Source organism: Poecilia reticulata, linkage group LG8, assembly GCF_000633615.1.
Source record: "Poecilia reticulata strain Guanapo linkage group LG8, Guppy_female_1.0+MT, whole genome shotgun sequence".
Lineage (NCBI taxonomy): Eukaryota > Metazoa > Chordata > Actinopteri > Cyprinodontiformes > Poeciliidae > Poecilia > Poecilia reticulata.
Genome location: NC_024338.1, coordinates 3,694,484 through 3,720,014, shown reverse-complemented (window position 1 = coordinate 3,720,014; position 25,531 = coordinate 3,694,484). Strand labels below are relative to the sequence as shown.

At 39.2% G+C, this 25,531-nt stretch overlaps 1 protein-coding gene across 4 annotated transcripts in view; it reads right to left on the bottom strand.

Annotated features, from left to right (window-relative positions):
* Window positions 1–420: 420 nt before the first annotated feature.
* pde4ba (phosphodiesterase 4B, cAMP-specific a) overlaps window positions 421–25,531 on the bottom strand; it is a 158,562-nt gene continuing 133,451 nt past the window's right edge. For 3 of the 4 annotated variants that reach the window (XM_008415176.2, XM_008415177.2, XM_008415178.2), the window contains 9 exons: window positions 21,394–21,506; window positions 8,267–8,360; window positions 5,252–5,535; window positions 4,990–5,154; window positions 4,596–4,695; window positions 4,334–4,488; window positions 4,101–4,223; window positions 3,796–3,978; window positions 421–3,702 (listed from right to left, as the gene is read on the bottom strand). In XM_008415176.2, coding sequence (XP_008413398.1) covers window positions 3,262–3,702; window positions 3,796–3,978; window positions 4,101–4,223; window positions 4,334–4,488; window positions 4,596–4,695; window positions 4,990–5,154; window positions 5,252–5,535; window positions 8,267–8,360; window positions 21,394–21,506 — 1,658 coding nt within the window. In that variant the 3' untranslated portion in view covers window positions 421–3,261. Of the gene's footprint in view, window positions 3,703–3,795; window positions 3,979–4,100; window positions 4,224–4,333; window positions 4,489–4,595; window positions 4,696–4,989; window positions 5,155–5,251; window positions 5,536–8,266; window positions 8,361–9,180; window positions 9,626–21,393; window positions 21,507–25,531 lie in introns of those variants that run through there. The other variant, XM_008415180.2, reaches the window with a different exon arrangement.

Genomic DNA, 25,531 nt, shown 5'->3' with positions numbered 1-25,531 from the left:
TGTTTAAGGTCAAGAATAATGTAATATAAACAGTTACTGTAGATAAAATATAATTTCCTGCTGAATCTATTTTCCATTCAAGGTCCCCAAACAAGTAGTTGCGCTAATAAAAAAACTGAATTTAACACATTCATCACTATTTAAAGTTAATTAATGTATGATTGTAAATGCAATTTAAAATACAAGTATTACAATATAATCACTCATATGAGTAATAATTTTACATGTATTAAGAGATTCAAACACAATTTATTGTGCATAGGCTTTCAGTTCATGTTAATTCATTAACTATTAACATGAATAACTATTAAACAGATAAACTGTTTTTGTAATCTAAAGGCTTTAAGATATTTTCAAGAGTCAATTATGTGAAAGGTCAGATGTTGATGTATTAGTGGAAGGACACAACACAGAAAAAAATATATTCATGCTTTGCTTTTAATCACTTGATAAAAAAGTATTTCAGATTTATTTTAAACACAATATACAATATCATACCATACATTGTGTGAAACATTTATCAACCCACCAACAACTGGTGGACTTCAACAGATGGACAATAAAAAATAAAAGAACCCATCTCTCATGCAGATAGTGCTAAATCTGGCTAACCATTTGGACACAACTAGGACCAAAAAAGCTTGAACATAGATAACATTAATACTGACAAATTTGTCTGTCAAAACCGCTAACACGTTTGGTCAGAAGAGTTCACACATTAGCACAGTCAGTTACATAAGATCAGGATTTGTTGTCAACTCAGAACAATCAGTGCTGGGCATCTTGTAGCATGCTACTGATAATGTCCCCTACTTTAGGTGAAGTGCATTGAGTGGAGAAAGAAACGGTCACTTTGTGTTTGTCAGTCAAACATCTGCCTGGTTTATTTAAGCTGTCAAATCTGACAAAATGAAGCTATCTGTGTACTCTGGAACTTAGCGATACCTATGCTTCAGTATTCTTTAGCTAACTTGTATGTATCCTATCTCCAAGCCTATAAAGTTTAAAATGTCCTCCATGTGGCCTTTTGGTTATCAAATTGCTGATGTCAAATAAAAGCCTTGCAACCCAAGATAATTAACTAGAAACTAGCAAAATAAAATATAGGAATCTCTGTTGAATTTATTACGTTTATTAAAATCAAGAACATTTTTGGTTTATGTTTGTGCATCATTAACAATAAAATCTTTTTGAAATTACCTAAAACAAATGTCGCTTTTATGTAACAAAAAATGTAGTTACAAGGGTTTTATATGACAACATCAAGCCTCTTTAGCTGCTGCTCTACTGGGCACTCAAAACTTTGTGCGAATATATTCTTAGATATATTTATATTTAGATATATTTATATAAAAACAATATACATTTATATAAAAAAAGACTCCACTCCAGAGTCTTCTACACATTAGACACCACCACTTCCAGGTAATGCAAATGCATATAAATTAAAATAGATTTTACACTAAACCAGTATTTCTTATTTACAAGCTTAAAGTAGAGAATAAATACACACTGTTATAAACAGCAAAAAGGACCAACTTGAGCTCATAGTGACAAACAGCAAATTTATGGAGTGACTTGGGGATGGTAAGGCCTGATCCAAACACACACAGACAACACACTCCCATATAAAACATACATACCACACACAAATGATTGCCACTTAAGCATGCTTTTGGGAAATTAAACTAAGTACCTTTGAGTATCAGTAAACCTATATCAAAGTTATGTAAGGATATTAATGCAGCCAGGACACCCATTATGATCAGATGTAGGAAGCTGTGCAAACCATTTTGAAGCTTTCAGGGTGATTTCTAGTTTCTTTGCAGTTCCAAAGCGTTGCTGCGTTGCACGGAATTCAACTACCCTGCCGGGAAGCCAGCTGACGTCAATGAGTAGATTTTTATCACGAGGAAGGAATACTTGTCCTGACTTTTCAGGGTCATCGTGCCAGAGCCCAGAGGGTGTGTAAACCATGTGAATTCTGTCCATCAGCGTGTTTTAGACAGGCAACTGTAATTGCAGCTTTAATCATCTGGTCTGGTCCTGATTGCAGGAAACGCAGGGGAGCATTACATCAGACAGATCTGGGTTCTGAACCTCTTTCGGCTAACAGGATTATTAGGACTGGAGCATACCTGGGAGTTAAAAATAGACTCACCACTGTTGTGCATTTTGTCCTTGGCTGACTTATTTTTCTATTTTACCATTAATCCAAGCAGCTGGATGTCAGGAGACATTTGTTTCATCATTGTTTGCATATCTGCAGTGCTTTTATCAACTCTTAAAATGTCATAAAAGATCAAACTAGACCAAAATATTTTCCTAAACTATGTAGAAATTGAAAGAATACCTAAAAATGTGAAGCTATGGGAAGAAAGAAACAGAAGGAAAGCTCAATGGTTTGCAGCTCACCAAAAACAAAAGGTGTAGTATTGAAAGAGATGTGTTAATGTGTAATATTGACATTCATTGACTGATACAAAAAGCAACTTATCAAATTTGTAACATGAACCATATCTGAACATATGTCTAGACTGTCTGTGGTCAGATGGAAATCATATTGAGTGATTCTGGTGTACATTTTCCCATTAACTGTAGATGAGTCTAAGAACTGTTTGTCAACATTTGCTTGGATTTCTCTATTGCCCAGTACGTGGAAGACTTTGCTCTTTACCATACAAAAACAATTTTTTTCTCTTTTTTTGTCATAAAGGAAATAAAAGCATTTCACAAACACTAGTGTGTTCAATAAATAAAAAAACTATTATAAAGACAGTTGTAAAAAAGGCACACGAAAGTCCTTTGACAAATGGGACAGAAATAAGTAAACACTTTCTCTTGCTATACAAATGTGTCTCCATCAGTAGATCTTACTCTATGCTACTTCAAGATCTTATATCTGTAGAAAAAAAAACATCTAAAGGTACAAAACTTCTCTCAGTAGTGTCATTGTCCATATAATGCCAGTCCAGAAAAGAAAATGAGCCAATTTCTAAACTGGCTGAAATCCTTCAAGTTCCTTTCTCGTCCATCGAGACTAAAATGTTCGCAGCAAATGATTCCTGAGAACTCTGAAGCCACCTCTGTGAAACTGTCCATCTGTGTCTGGCTTCAAACACCCAAGTGCAAGTTGCCCCTGTGCGGGCCTAAACTAAGCCCTTGCTTCTGTGGGCTTATTAAAAAGCACAGCTGCAAGAGGGTATTCCCCCTCTTTTCAAAAAACTTTCAAACCACCATGAGAGCCTGTTGCTGGAAGCCCTATGTGTCTGTGGGTGAGGCTTCATGCGTCACAATCTCTATTGCCGTCATTGGCTCAATCATGCCGTCTTCTTCCTCTGTCTGACTGTCCAAATAGTCTGGAGGAGGCGAGCGCGAATTTGCAAGACCATCCTCCACCTCTATTTCTTCCTCTTCTCCCTCCTCATCCTCCCCATCACAGTCTTTTTCCATCCCGTCCATGTCTTCCTCTTCCAATGTCAAGTCAAATTGAAATTTCTCCCCTCCTCCTTGTCCTCCCGTGCCTCCACTGTGTCCATGTGTGCCCTGGTCGTAAAAGGGCGGTGAGGGACTTTGGGGAATCATGCTCTGGTACCAGTTTCTGTTGTCCTCTAAGGTGTCCAGAATGTCCTGAGCGTCAGGGTGAACCAAATCGGCCCAGGTCTCCCACAGGGGGTGCACGATGTAGTCAATAAAACCCACCTAAGAGGGAAAAAAAATTGTGTTAGAGGGTTTTTTTTCTCTAGCTTCAAAATATGTTTGTAGTTGTATAATTTTCTACTTTTGAAAGCATACCTGGCTCTTCTCCACGGAGGCTGTGTGCTTATCACACATGGGGCTGATCTCCATCCCTCTCTCCCTCTCTCTGTCTCCCTGGTGGAAGAACTCCTCCATTATCCGGTCAGTCCACTGACGGTAGAGCTCCAACGACTTTGTGGGGTTGCTCAGATCGGCACAGTGTACCATGTTTCGCAGCACCTAGAAGTAAACACATAAAATGTTGGGACGTAAGTCATAGTTGGGAGACCTTACAAGTTGTCTATATGATCTGGAGCTATGCATTTCTTTTAATTTTTTTATTTTTTTTATTTTGAATGTACCTGTATCCTGTCTGTGTAATTGTCTAGCAGCAGCACTCCAGAGCTGGTCACTTTCTTGGTTTCAACCATAGTCTTCAGATCAGCCAACAGACTCATGTGTTTGGACATGTCAGTAGCCAAAACCTGCAAAACACAAGATAAAGATGGTTAGCTTGGCAATAACGATGAAATGGACCAATCAGCTTTGTCACCTCATACAAGCCTACATCAACAGTCAAGTAAAAATATCTTACCATGTCGATGACCATTTTGCGGAGGGATTGTCTCTGCTTCTTTGTGAGGTTCTGGAAGATGTCACAATTGTCTTCCTGTAGCAGCTTGAAGCCCACAGCCAAATGATGGTTCTCCAGCACAGACTCATCGTTGTACATCAGGGCCAGCTCAGAGTCTGCATATTCAATACAAAAATTGATTGCTTATTGAGTAAACTTTGCTTCGATCTATCTATTATCAAGTGAGAGAAACCGTAATGTTTGTGTATTATTTTGAACTTACTGGTATTGATTAGGAATTGGTTTGATACTCCAGGATGATCGACATCATGAATTGCTGCAGCAAAGATGGCTGCTAGGATCTCAAGATCTGTGAAGACCGCCTAGTCCAGAGAGGAAAACAGAATTTAAGTATTTCTTAAAGTAAGTTGGCTAAGAGGCAAACAGCAGGTATCCAACTATAAGTTTGCTATGTGTTGCCTCATCTGTGCTGAGTGTGCTATATGCATGGCAGGGAGCACAGTGGACTTAATCATTTTGCCAAACCAGGTCATTCAGACCTGACTCCATTACATCAACTTCTACAAGCACAGGAGAGCTGTCTAAAATGCATGCATGAAAAACTGAAAATGAGGCCAATTTCAACAAGAATACATAGCTTTTACAGAAAGACTTACATCCAGGGCGGGAGTAGAGAGCAGGATGTGCGTTGACTGGGCTACGTCAGCAGCGTGCAAACTGTTATGGTAAGCCACATCTGCATGATAATGATCCTCTAGTGTCATCATGTAGGCCACAAACGTATCAGCTGGAATCTTGAACGTCTTTAGCAGATCTCGCTCCTGCAAAAGTAGCAAATTGTGGATTAAATGAAGCAACATTAACAATAAGGTAGATTTGTTCTTCATTATATGGTGTCAATAAAGGAAGAGTCCTTACCTGGAATATGGCGTACATGATGCAGGTCAGAGGTCGGTTGTTGGAGTATTCTGAAACCGTGAAGATGTTTAGACCCCATTTGTTCAGGTCCTCCAGCTCCTTGGACAGCTGCTCCTCTTTGTCGGTCTTCACGCCAAAACGCGATATGCTGCTGTTGGAGAGCGATGATCCGTGGGAAACCTTCTTAACCCCGCTGATCTGCGTCATCAGCTGCTGTTTCTGCTGTTTCTTCTTCTCTCGCGTTTTGGATGTCGGCGAAGGGATCTCCACCTCATTCTGTTTATCTGTGTGAGGAAACAGAAAAAAGGACGACTTGTGTTATTTGGAGGCTCGTTTTGCAGTGTGAGGTTCCAGATAGCCTGCATAGGCTGCTCAGCAAAAAAAAAAAAACTACTAAAAATCCAGGTGCACAGCCGACACCTGCAGCTTGTTCATTCATCAGGTTCCTCGACTCTTTCTTCATTCATGCCCCTCTTTGTCCACCTGCAGTTTGTCTGACCTTACAGTATTTAACCATCCATCCCAGCACTCACCACAGCTAAAGCAGCACACAATGCATTGTAAAATAACCATGTCAATGTTTTTCCTGCCATGTTTATTTTATTCAGCTGCAGTAGGTCTAGAGATGCACCAGTCAGGTTTTCCCTTTTTCCTTTTGACGTTCTTTGATAAAGGTATGAACTGAAGATGGAACCACAAAACCTTAAACTCTGTCTGATTTTTACTTAGCTTAAAACAAAGTGCATCAAAGTAAATGCCATAAGCTGATGTTTCTAATGACAAATTTGCTGTAGTTGTTTTAATTGACACGATTGACAGAAAAAGAAACTGGCACATCTCTATTTTGGTTCCTAATAAAATGAACAAATGGTACAAATAATAACTATTAAAAGCACTGAAGTGTTTGTGTTTTTTTATTTCCAAAAAATGTTTCCAAACACTATTTTCCAAACACTGAAAATATCCAGTACATGCTTTTTGAGCTGTGTTCACTGCAGTCACTGAGGAATTGATAGAAATCCTGGTAGGACCTGCCATCGGCATTCGTTTAAGCCGCGGACTCGTCTTTCAAGCCTCGACTCAGCTCATTGCTGGCCTATCGGCCTTCCCCTGTGGAGGATTATTCAATTACCAGCTGTAATTTAAATAAGCACTCTCCCTCTCATCCACTGCTGTCTCTGACTTTCTCTGCGTCTTTCCCTTTCTCACAGTTCTTCTCTGGTAATTTAGAATCGCGATTAAATGCTCTCTGACGTGCTGTGTGGGAAAATTAAGAGAAGGGCAATATCATACTGTAATTTAGTGCAACTCGCGATCATCATCAGCATTAGGTGTGAAGTAGATTTTATTCATGCCTGTTATTCATTTCTGCTTCATATTGCACATGGATGAGTGTTCTTCTGTCGCTTTACTGTTCTGTTCAATGAAATGTCAAAATCTGGTTCACAATGTGTCCACAAAGGATGCACTTTCAGCCTAGCTTCTCTATTTTTTCCATGATATAGAAAAAAAACACAGTGTAGATTCTGTGAAAGAGGTAGTGAGCATGTGTTTTATTAATATTCAAAAAAGTTCATCAAAGTCCATCGATGTGTTTTAAGACTGAAAGTGATGCGTGGTTTGTTAGCTTTGATGGATTCAATAACAGGTTTAAATTATTTTTAATTATATGAGGCAAAAATTAAATTCATTTTCTGTTAAGAGAAGAGGTTAAACAGTTGTTTCCTTTTTTCCTAATCTAGGCGTGTTCTGCTGCTGGCCCGTCACAGGGAATTAGCCTGAGTGGGCAGCAGGATACGGGGGCAAAGAAGGGCACACGTGAATAGTGTGCATGTTGCCAGCCAGAAGTGTTCCATGGATTTGTGCAAGAAATGAATGAAGTTGTTAACTGATCCAGAGAATTGCGCTTAGCTTCCCATCACTGTTTTAATAAACAAAGAAAGCAGATGGGCAGCAATAAACTGAAAGGATTTACGGTAGCTCTTTAAAGGAATTATGGAGCGCAAATCACACTGGATAAAAATCTAATTTCCCTGTTTCCACATCTGTGCTTTTAAAAAAATGACAGAAAACAAACATCGGTGCACTGCTGACCACTGTTAGTGTTCATGGATGGACGGATTATAAGGTCCTGCTGGTCAGCTGAGGACACATCAGGCCAGCTGCGCCACTTTAGTCATTAATGTGGGCACATACCTTCTATTTTTCTACCTTCTGCCATGTACATCGGTCAAAGCGGTCACCCTCTCCTTTGTCAGGTCAGCGGGGAGGGGGGGGGGGGAGGTAAAGGGACAACAAGGTGTCCCCAGTGACAGAGAAGCATTAAGATCTGAATGAGTCACCCAATCTGCTGAGCTTATCTCACTGCTAGTGAAGGGGGTTCCTCTGTAGATCTTTTTTCTGTCTGCTCTCAGCTCCCTCCCTCACTTGTTTGTCTGGAATCCTCCATTTTCCTCACATATTACAGCACTGTTAAATCATTTTCTTAGTCTTGAACCTTATATCTCACTCTAGTTGTTGTGATGCTTCATTTATGTAGAATAAACTATTATGGAATGTTTTCTTTTGCATATGGTTGATTCTGCTGCAGTCTCAAATACAAGAACATTTGCAATTTATGCAGCAATAAACTCATATTTTTTTCCCAGTTTACCCCTTTTAGATACTACTGAACCAGTATTAAGCTTCTTCTTGCCCAAATACCTTAAGAAATACACACATTCATTTTAACTAGTTCTCTAAATATTGGAGGAAAGGTTGATGGCGCAGTATTTTTTACTGGTACGCCCCCACAGTGAAGCCAGTCAGAACAACTTGCACAGCTCATCATGTAGGAAACAAAATGAAGCCTCCACAAATGTTCAAATGAAAATGTGTTCAAATGAACCACTTAATACTTGCAGATTTGTCACATTTAATTGTAATTACACAACTCACAATAAAAGCCTTTAACAAAAACTATTAGTGTGACTTTTGGATACAGATTATTCTTGTGATTTTTACTTTATTTTTTACCTAGGAAGGTGTTGGAGATGAATTCGGAAACCTGATTCCCAGACCGACTCATCTCGGATAGGTGCGTCAGCTCCCGATTCAACATTCTCTTAAACTGCAGGAGAAAAGGGGAGGGGAGAGGGGAAGAGAGAGGAAAATGTCGTCACTTTCCAAATTGGGGGAAACCTGGCAAAAAATTATATTACAAGATATCTTGAAAATCCAACAGCCCCACGTTTAATTTAATCAGGTCAACAATGCCATTCAGTTGCAGCCTACAATCAGTGGGGAACACTGTGTATTTTCCCCTCCATTTACACAGGAATTAATTATGATACAACCATTATTTGAGTAACCAGCAGGGGACCAGAAGCTTTTAATACCCATTTTAAAGCCTCCACAGGAACCAATTTCAAGTTTTATTAAACACATTCACAGTTTCAGGAATCTATCCGGCCAGTCGACTGCGTCAGTGTGGAGGAATTTTAATGCAGGCAAGAGGAAATTTTGCACAGTTGTCCCTGATGTCCTTTTTCACATTTTCGCCATACATTTGGAACCATTAGACACCGATAAAATATGTGCAGCTGATGGTACATGGAGACCCAGGCACTCCAGCAGCAGATGTTTATGACAGGTTGATGCATGCGCGTGCACACACTCATACAGACAAACAGAGATGCAGCTCTGCAGAGGGCTCAAGATGGAGCCCGAGCCTCAAAACACCATTCTGTCTGAGCCCCATCTACCCAAAAATAGGGAAATGTTATCAGATCTGACACCAAACATTAAAATTGAATCTCCACAAATGCGCCTGATGAGAAAATTTTTTTTCAGTAAGAGCAAATAACTAATATGATAACTAAGGAGCAGAGAGATCTAGGACAATATGAGTGCGGTATCCCCAGCGTGATACGTAGTTAAACACCACACACCTTGATGTAACCCCAAGACACCGACAGCAGGTAGTTGGCTTCAGGCATTTTGGACCCCGTTGTTTGGTTCCTACACAAAGCCAGAACTGTAATCCAATGGGGGTGAAAAAATTTACTGAAGTCAAGCAGGATTTTTTTTTGGCACCAAAAAAAACCAATCCTCTATCTTCTCCTCTTCTCGACAGCAAAGAGAGCAGCTTTACGATGGCTCGCTCTCCCTCTCAGCAGAAGAGGGCCAGTTCCAAGTCTCCATGCTTGCAGATGGAGGAAATAGATTGATAAGACGTTTGGAAAATCAGCAAGAAGATCCAGCTGTACGGGGCTGGAGCGGCAGCAGCAGCAGCTGGAGCCGTGAGCTGGGGACTCTCGGCGCACTGATGAATAATGGAGAGGAAGCAGGGGAGGGAGGAGGGGAAAAACACAGCGATGGAGACAGGAGGAGGAGGGAGAGAGGCAGCGATGTTCATCTGACTGGAGGGGGGGTTCCTCCACTGGATTTGTCTCGCCTCGCTGCTCTCCCTTCAGCTCTCTCTCCCCCTCCTTTCCCAGCTTCTCTATCTTTCTGTGTTTTTTTCTCCCCTTTTCCATCTCTTTTTTTCCCCTCTCACTATCTGCCAGCCATAGCAACACTCTTTTCATAGTGTATGATTTGACAGAAATAGGAAGAGGGAGAGCCCTAATTACAGCTTATATGAAGTTTTGAAGCAGATATGAGTTCCACGTTTTTCCCCCCCAAAAAATAATTTACATCCTTTTCAATTTCCAGCCCTTCTAATCCCCTCTTGAAAGCCACTTATATCAAGTCATCCAGTGAAGGGGATTGTAATTAGGAAGTTAAAACAAACCCTCCTCCTTTACAGTGAAACAATGAGCCACATTTTGAGGAATGTGAGCCTGTGTGAACTGTATGTTTAATCGCCATTATCTCCACTATCGCCCGCTCCTCTTCAACTCCCCTCTTCTCGAGTGCTCTGTTGTCTCCTGACAACCAAGTGTGGCAGCCATTGTATAGACCTCATAAGCCTGTTCATTATCTGCATCCCATAATAATATTGGATGCCAACAGGGTGTCTGTGGACGGCTATTTTTAACAAGCGGAGTGGGAAGGCTGGTCGGAGAAGGTGAGAAAATAAGAAAAGAAGAAAAAGAGCAAAGAGATGGCAGATAATTGCATCTGTCCCCAGTTTGGGGGACATCAGCCCATGGCTTCTGTGTTTGGCTGTGAGAGGAGTGTGTGTGTGTGTGTGTGTGTGTGTGTGTGTGTGTGTGTGTGTGTGTGTGTGTGTGTGTGTGTGTGTGTGTGTGTGTGTGTGTGTGTGTGCACGTGTGTGTTTGGGCTCATTATCAGAACAACCCAACGGCATAGAAACAGCATAAGAGAACAAGTGCATCAGTGCTTTTTTTTACTCATTTAACAGAAAAAATGAGGGGGAGAAATGCAGGAGAGGCTTTTCCTTTTTTCCTCATGTGGTGAAGCTGCTGAGCTGTCACGAGGACACACCACACAGTGTGCCCCGTTCCCTCCCTCCGCCTCATCAATCCCTGGCTCTTTACCACTTATGTGTCAATTTTCCGGCAGTGATCAATATCTCTGCCCACCTTCCTGAGAGAATCAATGAGCTGTCCTTGGTGCAGGTGCTGCAATGTACAAGGCTGGGGCCACCTGACTGGAATCCACTCTTACATCAGAACCAGCGCTCCATTTCAAGGTGTGAATTTGCTTTTTTGTCAATTTCTGTCAAGACTGTTATTTGTGGAGCCCCAGAGAGGAAGGCTGCGGCGGTTTGCTAAAGAGAAAACATGGAGTTTGTACGTCAGAACCAATCAATTGGAAACTGTAAACAGAGATCCATAGGAGCCTTTAGGTCCAACGTTGTTTGTTCGAAAAGGGGCGCGTGAGTGGGAGATCAAAGCTTTTCTGAGAGGATTCCAGATTATCCTCCCACTGAGGGAAAGGACCAGAAGAGAGGAGGTAGTTGCGAGGAAAGGAAGAAAAAAAAAAAAAAACAGGAGGCAGCCCTTTATATAATAGCTCACTACATAATGTATAAGAAAACCAGAAATAACAGTGGGGGGTGTCTCTCCACAATGTGTCAGAGAACTGGGCTTTGCTGGAGGCTGCAAACATGCATTAGCAGGCACAAATGCACAAAACCTACCAGAGTTGCTGTTATACACTTAAAGATTTGTAGATGCTTCTATTTTACAGACGTACTCTCGAATTAATTAAGAATAGCATCAGAATGGTAATTTCTTTTAGTATTACTTAATAAAATTAAACTCATTATGTAGATAGATTAGACACAAAGTGAAATGCCAGCATATTAGTGGAAGGTTAAGTGGAAGAAAAAAGTAAGGATGTGGGGATTTTTTACTCGTGGTGAAAATGAAACGCAGCTTTGACGGGACTGGACGATCTCTGGGTGCAATTTCCATCACAGTTCAACACGCCCTTTTATGACTGAGTTTAATATCCATGCATTTTAATCCCATGTTCCTCCCTGGTTTTCGTCCCTGTCTACAGTGGCTGGGTTGATTCAGCAGAGAGCTGCCGTGACAGAGGCAGGGAAGGTGAATGAAGCCTGTGGCATTTTAGTTTGAGGGAGGGATGGGGAAGGGGGGACACATAACGCCGCGCTCCTACGTTTAGATGTGATTTCATCGGACAGCTCGCTGTGCAGGGCAGCCAGGCAGACAGGTAGGCCTGCACAGAGTCTCTCCTGACACGAGGCTGACAGGATCCACTCTACTTGCACTATAACAGGATGTTAGGGAAGGCCTGATGTGAGATTCTGAACCTCTGGGCACTCTGCCACGTTCTCTGGTGTCTCGTAAGGACTTTACGAATGATATTAAGGGAAATTTTGGCACTTTTTAAATTCCTAAATGACCCAATCTGTCCTAAACCACCACAATATTTCCTGTTTGTTTAGGTATTTATTCCACTACTTGGCGGAATTATCGATTACTTCTGACCTCAATACCATTTCAAATAATAATGAAAAATAAACTATGAAAGCTAGAATAAATTATGTATTTAGAGTCCTTTTCTGTAGTTTGTCTACTTGTATCCTTTCCACCAAGCTGAAGTTGTAGCCAACAGCCACTAGTGGGTGCCCTACACTACACTCATGCTGCAGAGAGACCTTCATTGAAGGTTTTGTAGAGCTTGCAAATAACGTAGTTAATAATCTTTGCATCAAATGCTGAAAGGTTTTTAGAATTTAAAACTTTAAGGTTTGTTTTCACTTCACCTGAAATAAATGTTTCCCAAGAATATCTGCAATTCTTTCCCCTAAACTGCATTTCCATTTTCTTGTTTGCCAAATTTTGCAAGGCTTTGAACTTATTTCCACTTTGCTTGGCTATATGATGCAAACCGGTAAAACTGGCACCAAAGCCACTCAAAGTGACATAATTCTGTAAAGATCAGGGGAAGAGTCTTGCGTATGTGTTGTGCGTAAATTCGCTGGAGGTGAAGAAGAAATACTACCTCTCACTTCCTCTGACTCACAAAGCCATGCTATAGAGACTTAAAGACTCAGAGTGTATTCATACGTTGCAAAATTGGACACGTTTTCACAAGTTGCTGAAAACAGCTTTCAGGCTGGGTGTAAAATTTCGCTCAACCTGCAATATCTCACATATTAAATGCAAAACTCAAGATGTTCCTCCAATTAATTTATTTTCAAAGAAAAAACAAGTATTGAACACATTACAAAATTATCCATTAATTCTTCCTTCTAGCCCAATATGACCCCTAGGTGAGTTTTTTGCCAACACTCCCTCTCCGTTGGGTTCGTTAAAATGTTTGCATATGTCATTTTTAAACTGCTTGAGTTTAATATCATTAATCTTATTAAGTATTTTCCTTATTAATTTGAACCCTTCTGACAACACAAAACTACGCCAAACAACACGAACAAGCTCACAGTCTGTCTTCTACTCCATGTGCTGTTTTTTCATCAAACTGCTCAATTTATTTCAGTATTGCCACTTTACAGATCATCTGTGAAACAACAAATAAGGCAAAGTCTAGTTTAAAAAGCAACATCAACTTTGGTTTCTTTCAATTCCTTGCCAGTAAATACCAAGTTATTCCCATAAACAAAAAGCGCGACAGGAATGATTTCTGTCCATTCAGAATATTTTCACCAACACTTTAAGGATAAATAGAGATTCTTGAATCCTGAACAGAGATACAGACGCATCTTTTATCTAAAAAATATGTTTAAAATTTGATTAATAAAATAGATTGTAATTGCGGAAGGTTGAAAACAAAAATGTCACCAAACTTCAGCAGTCATCTTCCACTGCTGCGGAAGATGACTGTTTAAATTAAACTTTTAATTTAAAGTTCTTCCACTTTAAACAGAAAAGGACTGGTAGCAATAAGAAATGTTTAACAAAAAATGACATAAAAAAAGATTCTGAAGCAGTTGTAGACTTAAAGTCCTCAAAGGACCTTGAACAGTATGAAATTTAAGTAAACTCACCTTTTTCCAAAAACTTAGCTTCCCTAACTTCTTGTCTTTTCTGTCAAAGCAGCAGGCACCCATTATTGCTGAGCGCGGAGTGCAGACCTGAGCAGGGCGTCCGTCCGTTAATGAGTCTGTCTCGCTCTGACTACAGTATGAGTAAAAGGACTGAGCCYCGACTCTTTGACTCTGGGAAACGCCACAACTCTGGTGACTCACTTTGGGCTGCGAAGTCTGACTCGGCTTTACCTCACACCCCGTGTATGTGGAGCAATGACTGAATGTGTTTGAGAGTGTGTGTGGCAGAGAGAGCTCTGCCTCACACACACTCCCCCTTACGGGGCAAGGCCCGCCTCCAGTCTCTTTGCTCCTTTTCAGCCTGTTCATTCCCCCAGCAGCTGGCGGTCACAGTTCAGATGTTTATGCTGTCAATATCTCTCTGATCAATCTGACCAACAGAAGGCTTGAATTTCCTAGAATAGGATGAAGCGAAACACTTTTTTTTTCTTTTTTCTTCGTGGAAATTAAACTTGATGTAAACAGACCAACATCTTAGCACAGCAGACTGATACCAGCAGCTTCACCGTTGGCTACGCTCCGCCACATGATGCATTCAACACCACTAAATATCTGCAAGGCTGCGTAAAACCCCTCTGCTGATCCAAACATAAATCTGATTTGAAGAGTATAACTACACTTTTTGTGTTTCAGCTGTGAGTAAATGCACTCGCAAGCCACTTTGTTACAAACATCTAGTGATGCAGAGGTTGGATCCCTTATCTTTTCAGAACTGCCCTATTCTGTATGACAAGCTTATTGTGTTAGAAACCCTCACCAGGGCTTTTGGTTTGTTTTAAAAGCATCCCCACATTGGCTGCAGATTTAATACCTGCTGTCTCAAATCCCCTTTTCCACCACATCCCAAAAATGCTCAGCTGAACTGAGATCTGTTGACTGTGGAGGACACTGGACTAAAGGAAACTCATCGTCATGTTAAAAGAWTAAAAAACAAAACGTTTGAGWTAACCTGAGATTCATGACACAGTGCGTTATCCTTCTGAATGAAGTATACTGCAGTCATAATGATCAGCAACAATCCAAACCCCAACACATMTGTTACATAGCGAGTAAAGGCAGGTTAGAATAGTTTTCCCCACATCTAAACACATAAAGGCATTGAGCTGGTGAAGAGGTGTACCTAAAAAAGTGGCCATAGATTTTACCATTATACATGAATATTTCCTTCTTTTTTTATTTACTGGTTTTGCCTTTATTGGAGTGACGCAAACTTATTAGGTAAACATGATGGAAAGAAGTTAAGGAAATAATAACTGCCCACACACACAAAATGAGCAGATAAACATAAATTTAAAATAAAAAATCCAGACAACGTTTTTCCTTAAAACTCTTCCAAGTGTGTCTAAGTAAATGTTTTGACTCTTTCCACCACATTCATGGATTCATTGATTCGTTTCATATGCAYATGCATATGCCCTCTGGTTACATGCTCAACCAAGACAATTATGTTGAAATTCAGTCCACAACTTCAGCATTATAATAAAAAGGAACACACTCTAATTTTTAATTGTAGTAGCTATTTTTCAAAATAAGGGATTAAAACTCAAATGTGACTAAAAACTTCAAYTCAGATTGGTTGAACTGTATGTCAAAGCAATTACTGGAAAAGTCAAAGTACTGAAATGAATCATCACACATTTGACAGTTTATGTAAGAGAACACCAAGTGACTTAGTTTTATTACAGTAATGTCTGTTTTTGAGGTGACGTAGCTGGACAACATGATGTCASCTTATGTTAAGCAATTAGGAAGTTAAGCTTATGACTGCTTATTTAATCACACACTAAAAGATGAGTTAATCAGCTGCATGCCTTTACATCAGATGACTAGTAATATAAATGAGTCTGAAAAGCTGCAAGTGCGAATATGTAGTACTTTAAAGTTTTTTTTCTTCACGAAACTACMGTTGAAATGGTTTTCTGAAGCTCTACTCTCACCCTCTTTGCATAACAGAGAGGGGTTTGCGGCCTTGACAAACGAAAACATCCCAGCACACAAACAGACTTCGTCTCATCTATGCCAGTGATGCAGAACAAAGAGGACAGTCACGTACTGAGAGCCCTCAGCAGCAGGAGCAGCCCCTGTGTCTCACCTTGGAGCTGCAGCTGTAACCTCTTACATTTCACTTCCCCCTCCTGACTCGCGTTTCATACGCTGCTGGAGTTTCAATTACAGTTTTTCCATCCGCAGTACAATAGATGCACAAGGGTCACATTTGCTGATTAGCCCATTCTTATTAACAAAAAAAAAAAAAAAACACAGGTTGAATGTGGCAAACCACATCAGAGAGGGGGCTCAACAGTTGTGTAATGTTTTAGTTTATTATAAAAACAGGACTGAGTCAGAGATAGCAGATCTGAGTGAGATTAAGCTGCAGTTAGTTCAGACGCACAGCAACACATAAGCACGGCAGCACACGTAGACATAAAGTTTACATGCATTGGATGAAAACATGCTTTCTGAAAAGCTTCTTTTGGCTGCATGCAAGAACACGTAGACTCTCACGCCAAAGTCACAGAGATGAAAAAAGGTCACAACGCACAATGAGAACACTGTGACACCTGATATGCTTCACTGTGGACCAGAAATTTATCACAATGACTAATAATCATTTCAAGAGCCAGAAGACCCATAAACATTAAAGTACGAYGCATAAATATATCACAACTCAACTGAGCATTGATTTTTAATGTGGGAGAGTGATTTCAAAACACACTTTTCTAACAGAAAGGTCCCTCTGAGCTCACTAAAACCAGTGAGCACTTGCATATGTGGATGATACGTTTTTGATGGCCCCATATTTAGGTTTGAGAYGCAGTGACTGATGAAAACTATTGTTAGATTAAGGTGTAACAACTTTTCCTTAGTAGAATACGTTGAACTCATCAGTGGTTGCTTGGATCGCTGCTACCTCGCAACGTCCCTCTTGAAAAAGACGTTCTTTATCTGGTTAAATTATTATTATTGCTGGCCACCTAGAAGTTTTGTTGAATTAAGCCTTCTACTATAAAGTTCATCTATGCAGCAAATTTTGTTCTAGGATTATCCAACAAGTGGAAACTCAGATTTAAAGGATGGACCAAGCCTGAAGGATACGGTCATATAACTGAAGCCATATAAAGTGGAAACGTCCTTTTTTACAATGCGTTTTGCTTCCTGTCCTGTCAMTACAGATCCTCTGGTGATGTTTGATAATTACATTGGATCAATAACAGCTCTGTCCTTCAGTCTAGCTAAGCTTTTTCTCTATCCCAGATCTACAACTGCAGCTGTTTTTTTACCCTACTTTCTTATTCAGCCTTTCATTTCATAGAAACATGCTGACGTGTTTCTGACATATTAGGTTAACAATGTTGGTTAGAATTGGAGCAGAAATTACAATGTCAGCCTAAAGGCCGCAACACTTTTATTTWTTTTTTTATGAACATATACATATACAAATTTTTTGGTGAAATTCATTTGCTATCTCTACATTTGTGATGTGTGTCTGTTATTGTGTTTGGTCACTGGACAAAAATGTTTTTCTGCTTGGTACTTCCTTTTTATCCAAGCTTGCTTAAATCTCAATGTTTATGACAAACCGTGAGCTACAAGCCTGTGAGCAAAACCCGAGGGGAAAACCAAACTAAAGCAAAAGGAAACAAAAAGAATACAAATTATAAAGCAAATGCTGATAAAAAAATAACTGAAATATGACAGGCTTTTCTACTAAACTCCTTTTAGCTCAGTTATGTTGATTTAGGATTATGTTGGAAATACAAAGCATCTAATCTGTTTTCTTAGGGAGAAAGATTTTTAAAAATCCCACATTTCTCAATTATTTCAAGACTTTGGAAATTTTTGAACTCCTGAATCAATTCCAACAAGCTAAATCTGGCCAAGGTGCTATCATTTCACTATCATGTCAGATGAGACTAAATCATGGCAAACAGCARGGATAATATCCTCTGGAATATACAGGTATTATTCAGTTCTGATGTGCTGTTGTCCAAAAATGTGTTTCTTTTCAGTTATTTAATCGCTTGTTTATAGAGAGAACAGTCCAGCTGACTTTCAGTTCTGRTTGTTAGTGAGGAGGATGAAAGCAATAGGATAAACAACCACCACCAATAACTAGCCAAAAGAAYGAGATGGGACRTCTGAATAGAGCGCAGGAGATCCGGATGGAGACAGGAAGAGAGAGTCATTCTGCCCAGYGGTCTGCAAGGATCCCTCACACACTCATACTCTTTGACACACACAAACATTCTCGCTCTTCCTCCTGAGTTTATTGTGTTTGACCCACTGGGGGATCTCTCACATCCTGTTGTCCAGTTTTATGAGAAATAACAAGCTTTTCCTCTCAGCTTACGAGAAAAAWTGTTTTTACATTTTGTTCTCACTTTAACTCTAGATATCTGTTCTTTGACCTTAGCCAAGCAAGACAACAAATTAACAGGTCTACAAAACAACTTATACAGCAGGTTGTGATTAGATTTTGTTGTCCTGTTCGTGACATTGATAAATAGCKGARAAAAACAAAAACGGATTAKATGTCTTGCTTTTTTAAATCATAAAAMAAAAACTTCCTATGAATCGGAAAATTCCCACCGAAGTGTTTTTGTTTGTTTTTCTAGATTCCCCAGTGGCACACTGCACCGCAGAAGGCCATAATAACATTAATATGTCCACCAGCAAAATAAAAACAAACTTGTACAAACAGTCTGTAAACAGCCTCAGAAACTAAACATTTATAGCACAAAGAGTAAACTCGCAATATCCSAGTCAGCAATGTTCCCCTCTTCAATTCTGATCCAAATCATATTMGAAACGTCAGAGTCAAAAGCCACTGATTCAGAAAATGTAAAAACTCAACATCTTTAAAGTGCAGTAAAGTAATACACTACTACTACTAGTTTAGTTTCCTCTCTCACAGCAACACAGAAAGCTCTGACAGCTCTTCACCCAAAAGTTCTGTATCTTTATTGTTTNAAAAACTTCCTATGAATCGGAAAATTCCCACCGAAGTGTTTTTGTTTGTTTTTCTAGATTCCCCAGTGGCACACTGCACCGCAGAAGGCCATAATAACATTAATATGTCCACCAGCAAAATAAAAACAAACTTGTACAAACAGTCTGTAAACAGCCTCAGAAACTAAACATTTATAGCACAAAGAGTAAACTCGCAATATCCSAGTCAGCAATGTTCCCCTCTTCAATTCTGATCCAAATCATATTMGAAACGTCAGAGTCAAAAGCCACTGATTCAGAAAATGTAAAAACTCAACATCTTTAAAGTGCAGTAAAGTAATACACTACTACTACTAGTTTAGTTTCCTCTCTCACAGCAACACAGAAAGCTCTGACAGCTCTTCACCCAAAAGTTCTGTATCTTTATTGTTTATTTCTGAAGAGAGATTGCACTAGTTCATCATACTGTGCTGTTTTGCTTTGAATTTCATTAAATGTATTGATTAGTGTTTTAGGTGTACTGTCTGTAGCTCTCACCCACACAGACAGGTGTCTGTACACAGTGCAGAACAGGTGACACAGCATAGACAGGTGCACCAGCCAATACAGTCTCTCTTTCACATGGGCKCAGTAAAATCTAACATTGATAAATTGAAAGTAGAATTTGTTCAGCATTTTCACCTCCTGTCCACATTAAATCTAAGTTTATGGTTAAAAAAACTGAAATAACAAAATAGGAAGTTGGTTTTCAATGACATAAACCATCACTCTGAACAAACCAACTCAAGTTTAGTGTGCTAGAAATCCTCATCAACACCTGCACATTTTTAATGGATATTTTACATCTGCCTCAGTTTGTCTACTTACAGTAAACKTAAAATGTAAGGTGAAAAAGTTATTGACTAAGAAGAAACATCAAGTCACATATAAACTGCACAATTTTATTTAAAAGGTTAGTCTATAACTTAGTTCTAGTTCTAGACTAGCTAAGAAAGTTTTGAACTTTTCATGGTACCATGAAAAGATACCATGAAAAGGAAGGAAAGATAGTAAGGAAAGATACATTTCTTACCGTGCTCAGGGTAAGAAATGTATCTTTCAACTTTAGTTAGATGTGCATTACATAATCCAACTGTCATTGGATTATAATCAGTGTGTCCTCTGACTACTATCATCAGATGAGGTGGGTGAAGAAGTTGTCATCACCTGCTGCTTTAGCATGCATATTGCAGAATTTTTGACTGGACTCMCCCTGGACTTTTTTTTGTTTGTTTTTTGAACACAGAGCGTTCACTGGATCTTACATTATTAGGAAAATCCCAGATTCATTAGATCATTAATATGACTCTAAAACACAACCACATACAGGAATATAAATGAGGATTACTAAACAATAGCCAAGCAGTGACTTTAGAACAAAATATTTCTGCAATGCTTTGCTTGGAACAATACCAGTTTAAGCTGCTGCAGAATTTAATTAGAATAAATCATGATGAAAAGAAATCTGAATATTGTTCAATAAGTTTTCAAATTTCCCACTGGTTCTAATGATGTTTTTTTCCCCCCCTTTACAGTAAATTGGTTCGCGCAAAGATACATTTGGCTTCATAAATATTTAAATATTCTCTAATAACTTCCTTATTTTCTAAAGGAGGATGATGAAATTACCAGTACTTCCCATCCACCATCAATGSCGCAACAGCCAACACAGTTAGAGTGGCACTGAAAAATTATTTAGTAAGATGTAAGTGCGAATTGATGAAGATGCACAAATATGACATGCTACTTGTTACTGGAATACAACCTGAAATAKAAGTACTCTAAATATGTAATTTGCACTTTATTTCGGGGCTATTATTGTGAAAATGTTAAGGTTTTGTTTTGACAAGCCTGGTTCAGATCCACAGTGAGACAAGTGGCTTCCTCTTACATGTTTTCTTTCTGGTAGCATAACTTTGTCTCTAAAAGTTAGGTTAATTATGSAGAAAGTGTTTTTTTATTCAGCCATCATAGCTGAGTATTAAATTTTTTTTTWAAATGTTGCTGAATAAATGGAGCAAGGTGCTTTCTACATTATTATTTGATTTCCAGTAAAACAAAGGAAYTTAATTTACTGACTTTAAAATGTCAATATCAAATACCATTACAAATCTGAGTATAAAGGTTATAAGGTCACTTATATAAAAAAAAAACCAGGAACTGAACTTTAGTGCACATCACACTGAATCAATGATGCAGAGGAACCAGCGGATAGTGAAAACAAGTTTTACAGGAAACATGGGCTGAGAGAAACAGCAAGCCGACGTAATAACAACCGTTGTGTAACCAACTTTGTAGAAATGTGGACAAATKAAAAAAATTGATCAAGCTTCATGTTGATTTAGGAAATAATTAACTTATAAGAAACATATATACAGACAGCCTTTAAGCCAGTCAGTAAACACTGCAGCGCCCCCTGTGCAGCCAATGCTCTCCTCTTCAGCATGCTGAACAAGTTTAGACCCGGGAGAAAACTTCTGACCTTGCTTTGGAGATGCATTAAAACTTTGGATTGGATTCTTTGCTCTAAGCAGTCTAAAGGTTAACCATTCCTTACAGGTTTGAAGCAACAAGTGCTTTATTTTGCTTAAATATGATAAAACTTTCCRTTTTACGCTCTTCAGAAAATTCTTCACAAAGAAAAAGTGGTAAATGTGGTCTCCCCTACCTTATTGGAGGCCATGTCGCTGACTGACCGGTACGTCTGGATGGTCTCCAGCTGGTCAAGACACCAGTCCAACTCCTCCATTGTCTCCATGGCCAGCTTCTGGTACGCCTCATCTGTCAGACACCCGGTACACAGAGACACACCGTCAGAACAGACGCCGTACATTGAGCCTGAGTGTTGCCCACCCGCTGCACGGCTCTGCTGCGGCTGCTGTGGAAGAGGGCGAAACTTTAGCTGTGCCACCCGGGTGCAGTGCTCCTTCATCATGAGGAGGTGCAGCCGTGGCGAGCTGCTGGAACTCGCAGCTGTCGATAGAGCAGAGGAAAGCTGCAACCCCRACCTCGCTCCGTCTGCCTCGGTGCGTGTGCGTGTTTCACACATTCAACCCCCCTCCTTTTCCAAATCTGAGATCCTCAGCTGATTTGCATAATGTCACCCCCCACCACCACACACACAGCTCCAGGAAACCAGATACTCCCCACCTTTTTCCATTGCCACACACAGACACACTCTACCCCAACTCACAGGAAGGCAACACATCCAGCAGCACTTCTTTTGCAAGTATTTTTTCATTCATWATTTTTCTTCTGACTATAGACCTCTGAAAAAGCATCACCCCAAAACAGACTTGTTTTTTCAAACTTCAGTGTTTCAAACACATTTTTAAAATATGGCAAATATACAAGTTAATATAAAAGTTATTCTCAAATTCAATCAAATCAGGAAAAAAATCTATCCAAACCAGCCTGGCCTTATGAAAAGTCCATGTTTTGAGCTTTAATGGCAACAGGTGCCATCAAATATTTGCAACAACTGCCATTTTACATCCCTGTGGATAATTTTGCAGAATTTTTTGCAGGATTGTTTTAATACAACCACATTGAAGACATTGTTTGAGAAYGTCTCAAACAATGTTTAAAGGTATATATACCCTTCCTCCTCTGTTTTTGAGCCATTCACTTGCTGGTGTCCTTCGGCTCTTTGTCCTACGACAGGTTTGATTAAATCTTAGGGTTATAGACCGCTSGGAGGACATTCTACTCTAAAACTTTCTGCATCACTTAAAGCAAGTTGCAGAGTTCCTGAAAAACCAAAACATCCACGGACCAACATTTTTTACACTATCTGCAGGGATCCACCTGACAGAAAATGTTGCTGTGAAAATATGAAAGCAAAGTTGTTTGGAAGCGTGCAAACATGACGGTAAAGGTCGAACCACAGAAAAGACACAAATCTTGATTAAATCTGCAGAAATTAAATGCAGCAGGAAACGTTTCACTTACTAGCTTCATCTCARCCACATTTTGTTGAAACATTTTTGGTTGAAACATTTTGAAGAGACCTGAAATATTGAGATTCTTTGGGATTTTTGATCATCAMTGCCACAAAGTCTATTGGTTATTTAAGTAGTTGTCAGTCTTTTTTCTATTGCATTCTTAAATTAAAATTCATTTTCTATAGGTGTCATATTGGCATGGGCCTTTAAGTGAGATTTTAACCTTGAGAAGAATATATCACAATATCATAGTATAACAGAAATTTAAAAGAAAAACATTAACATTGTTTAATTAGTTTTAGTTTAGACAAAATAGCACTTTTTACTGCTGCTAAAACAACAAAGATTTTTGGAAGTTGTAATTTTTATCATGTACTGATTGTGAGTTTTTAGGATTTATCTTTGTTGTACACAATTTTTTTTTTGGACTCTTTCAGTTAGCTGACTAGTTAGCAGCAACACGCGGGGGAGGGGRAGCACCAAGTCACTCTATGCCCCTTACAGTCAAGAGAAAATTCTTGGACGTTTTGGTATTTATTAACAGAATTTGAACTGTAGGAGCCTTGTGATAAAAAACGTGAGCCGTTTTGACACCATAACTTTACAACCAGCCCCTGCTCTTTTTCTTAGTATGCAACAWTGTTTTTATATCCCAAGCCAATATGTTAAAGAGAATGGTTTTATAAACTTGTGGTATAATAATAAGCTGGAGAACTAATAAAATAGACTTAGAAATAAAGAAAAMGTGAATGCATGCAATAGAAATGAATATGTTATTATTTCAATCATTTCTCTTATAACTATAAAGCTATAAATCAGATCTGGAGAGGGTGTGTTGGAAAGCAAAGAGTGTTTGCTGGTTGGGTTCAAGGAACACACACACACTTGCATCTGACGCCCCAGCGTTGTTTACACTCCGGGTCTCCTAGCTGCAGAGCACAACATGGCAGCCGGGTTGGACTGCGGTGACCTTAGCGCAGCCGCGTAGAATCTGTCCCCTGCTCTGATCTCTCTGCCATCAAAGACGTGAGCCTGTTTGCTCTCCCAAACACGAGAGGCACTTGGCGCTCTGCCAGCTGACCTCGCTCCTTCTGATCAGGGGATCGAGAAAAGGAGAGGCAGTTTGTGCATGTGTGCAAGTGTTTACTTTCACACCACCAGYGCCCGATGTTCAAATGGTTTACACCTATTTGAGATTTTGCTTTCCAGTATTCCAATGTCTTTGAGGTGGTTTATTTTTCAAAGATCATGGGGTCTTCTGTTTTGTAAAAGGCAAGACTGCAGAWGAGTTAGATTTATTTGTTGTTCTATTTTATATCTAGCAAAAACTTTAAATTAAATCTATCAGTGTAACTTACATAATTTGTAAGTAGTTTTAAAGTGTGGCTGGCTGGTTAACAAACTCRTTGTTTTGTTATATTAAGTTAAAGCTATGAAAACAGAAATAGAGATAGATAGACACACACACACACACACACACACACACACACACCCGCATGCACACGCACACACACACACAGACACACACACACACACACACAACGGTTTGTGAAAATTTCAAAATGGGCAAACAGAGTCATTTTCATCTCAATAGTTGAAATCTACAAATACAGAAAATACTCAGATTATGAGAAAAGGCCTTCATAAATAATATTTAACTAAAATTACAACATAGCTCATTCATGAGGCAGAGTATAGCTTAGCAACTCTTTTCAATTGACACCCAAAATGTGAAAATGCACAATATTACAAGATGTAATTTTTTCTACATGATTATTAAAGAATACATATCAACTGTGTCAAACCTAACATTTGAAAAAAAAAAAAAGATCTGATTTACTCCAATGGGATGGAGTCATTTATTTGATATAATTATAAAGGCACCTTAAGAAGCCTTTCTGTTGTCAGCAATAATTTGTTTATATCTAGATGTGTGGAAGTCAGAACATTTGCTGTTATACAAATTTAAACTTTAAAAAGACTTCACAAATATTTATCCATCAGTGGCATCGTTTATTAGCATTACAAATGGCAAACAGTCTCTATGCGTTTTCCTTGGAGAATAAGCAGACCCTTATCTTAACCAAAACACAGCCAATATTTAATAATGCAGCTGACATTGAAAAACAGAGCAAGAAGGATAAGATGAAGCGTCTTTGCTGTGATATGTTCAGCTTCCTGTTACCAGCTGAAGTCATCTTTTCAGGACTTTTTGTGATTCATTTAATTTCATTTCTGCTTCTCTCCCACCTCTGCGCTACAATCCGATCAGCTTGGATACGGTGAAGTTGAAGTGTACTGAGATGTGAAGTCATACAGCCAAAAGAAATACAAAGACCTGTTGACTGAAACTGTTCCAAACAGATTTCAATCCTCAAGGAGGAGAAACTCCAAGAATGTTATTTTAAACAAACACTTGCTTAACTCAATAACATTCAATCATGGAGAAGAAGGTCTGTGGCGTCTCAATGTTTTTAAAAACGCATTGTAACGGGTGGAGTTTAGACAATTATTCTTTTACTTTTTGCAATCAGATGCAGTGAATGAAATCATGTCCAAATGATGAACACATACGAAGGCATGCGAGTAGCGGAGGGGATTTCCACAGCCTCCAGCCGACACAAGGACCTTTCTGATCAGCACTCAGACCTACAGTGAATGTCCCACTGGGGCAGACAGGAAACCCACACACAAACACATGTACAGTCCACACACACACGCACACACACACACTTATACACTGCAAAAACTGAAATCTTAGTAAGATTAAATATCTTAAATTAAGGAGATTTTTCTTGTTTTCTTTCTAACAAGATAATTTTTCTCACCAAGAGGGATTTATGTTAGAATATTTTTCTTATT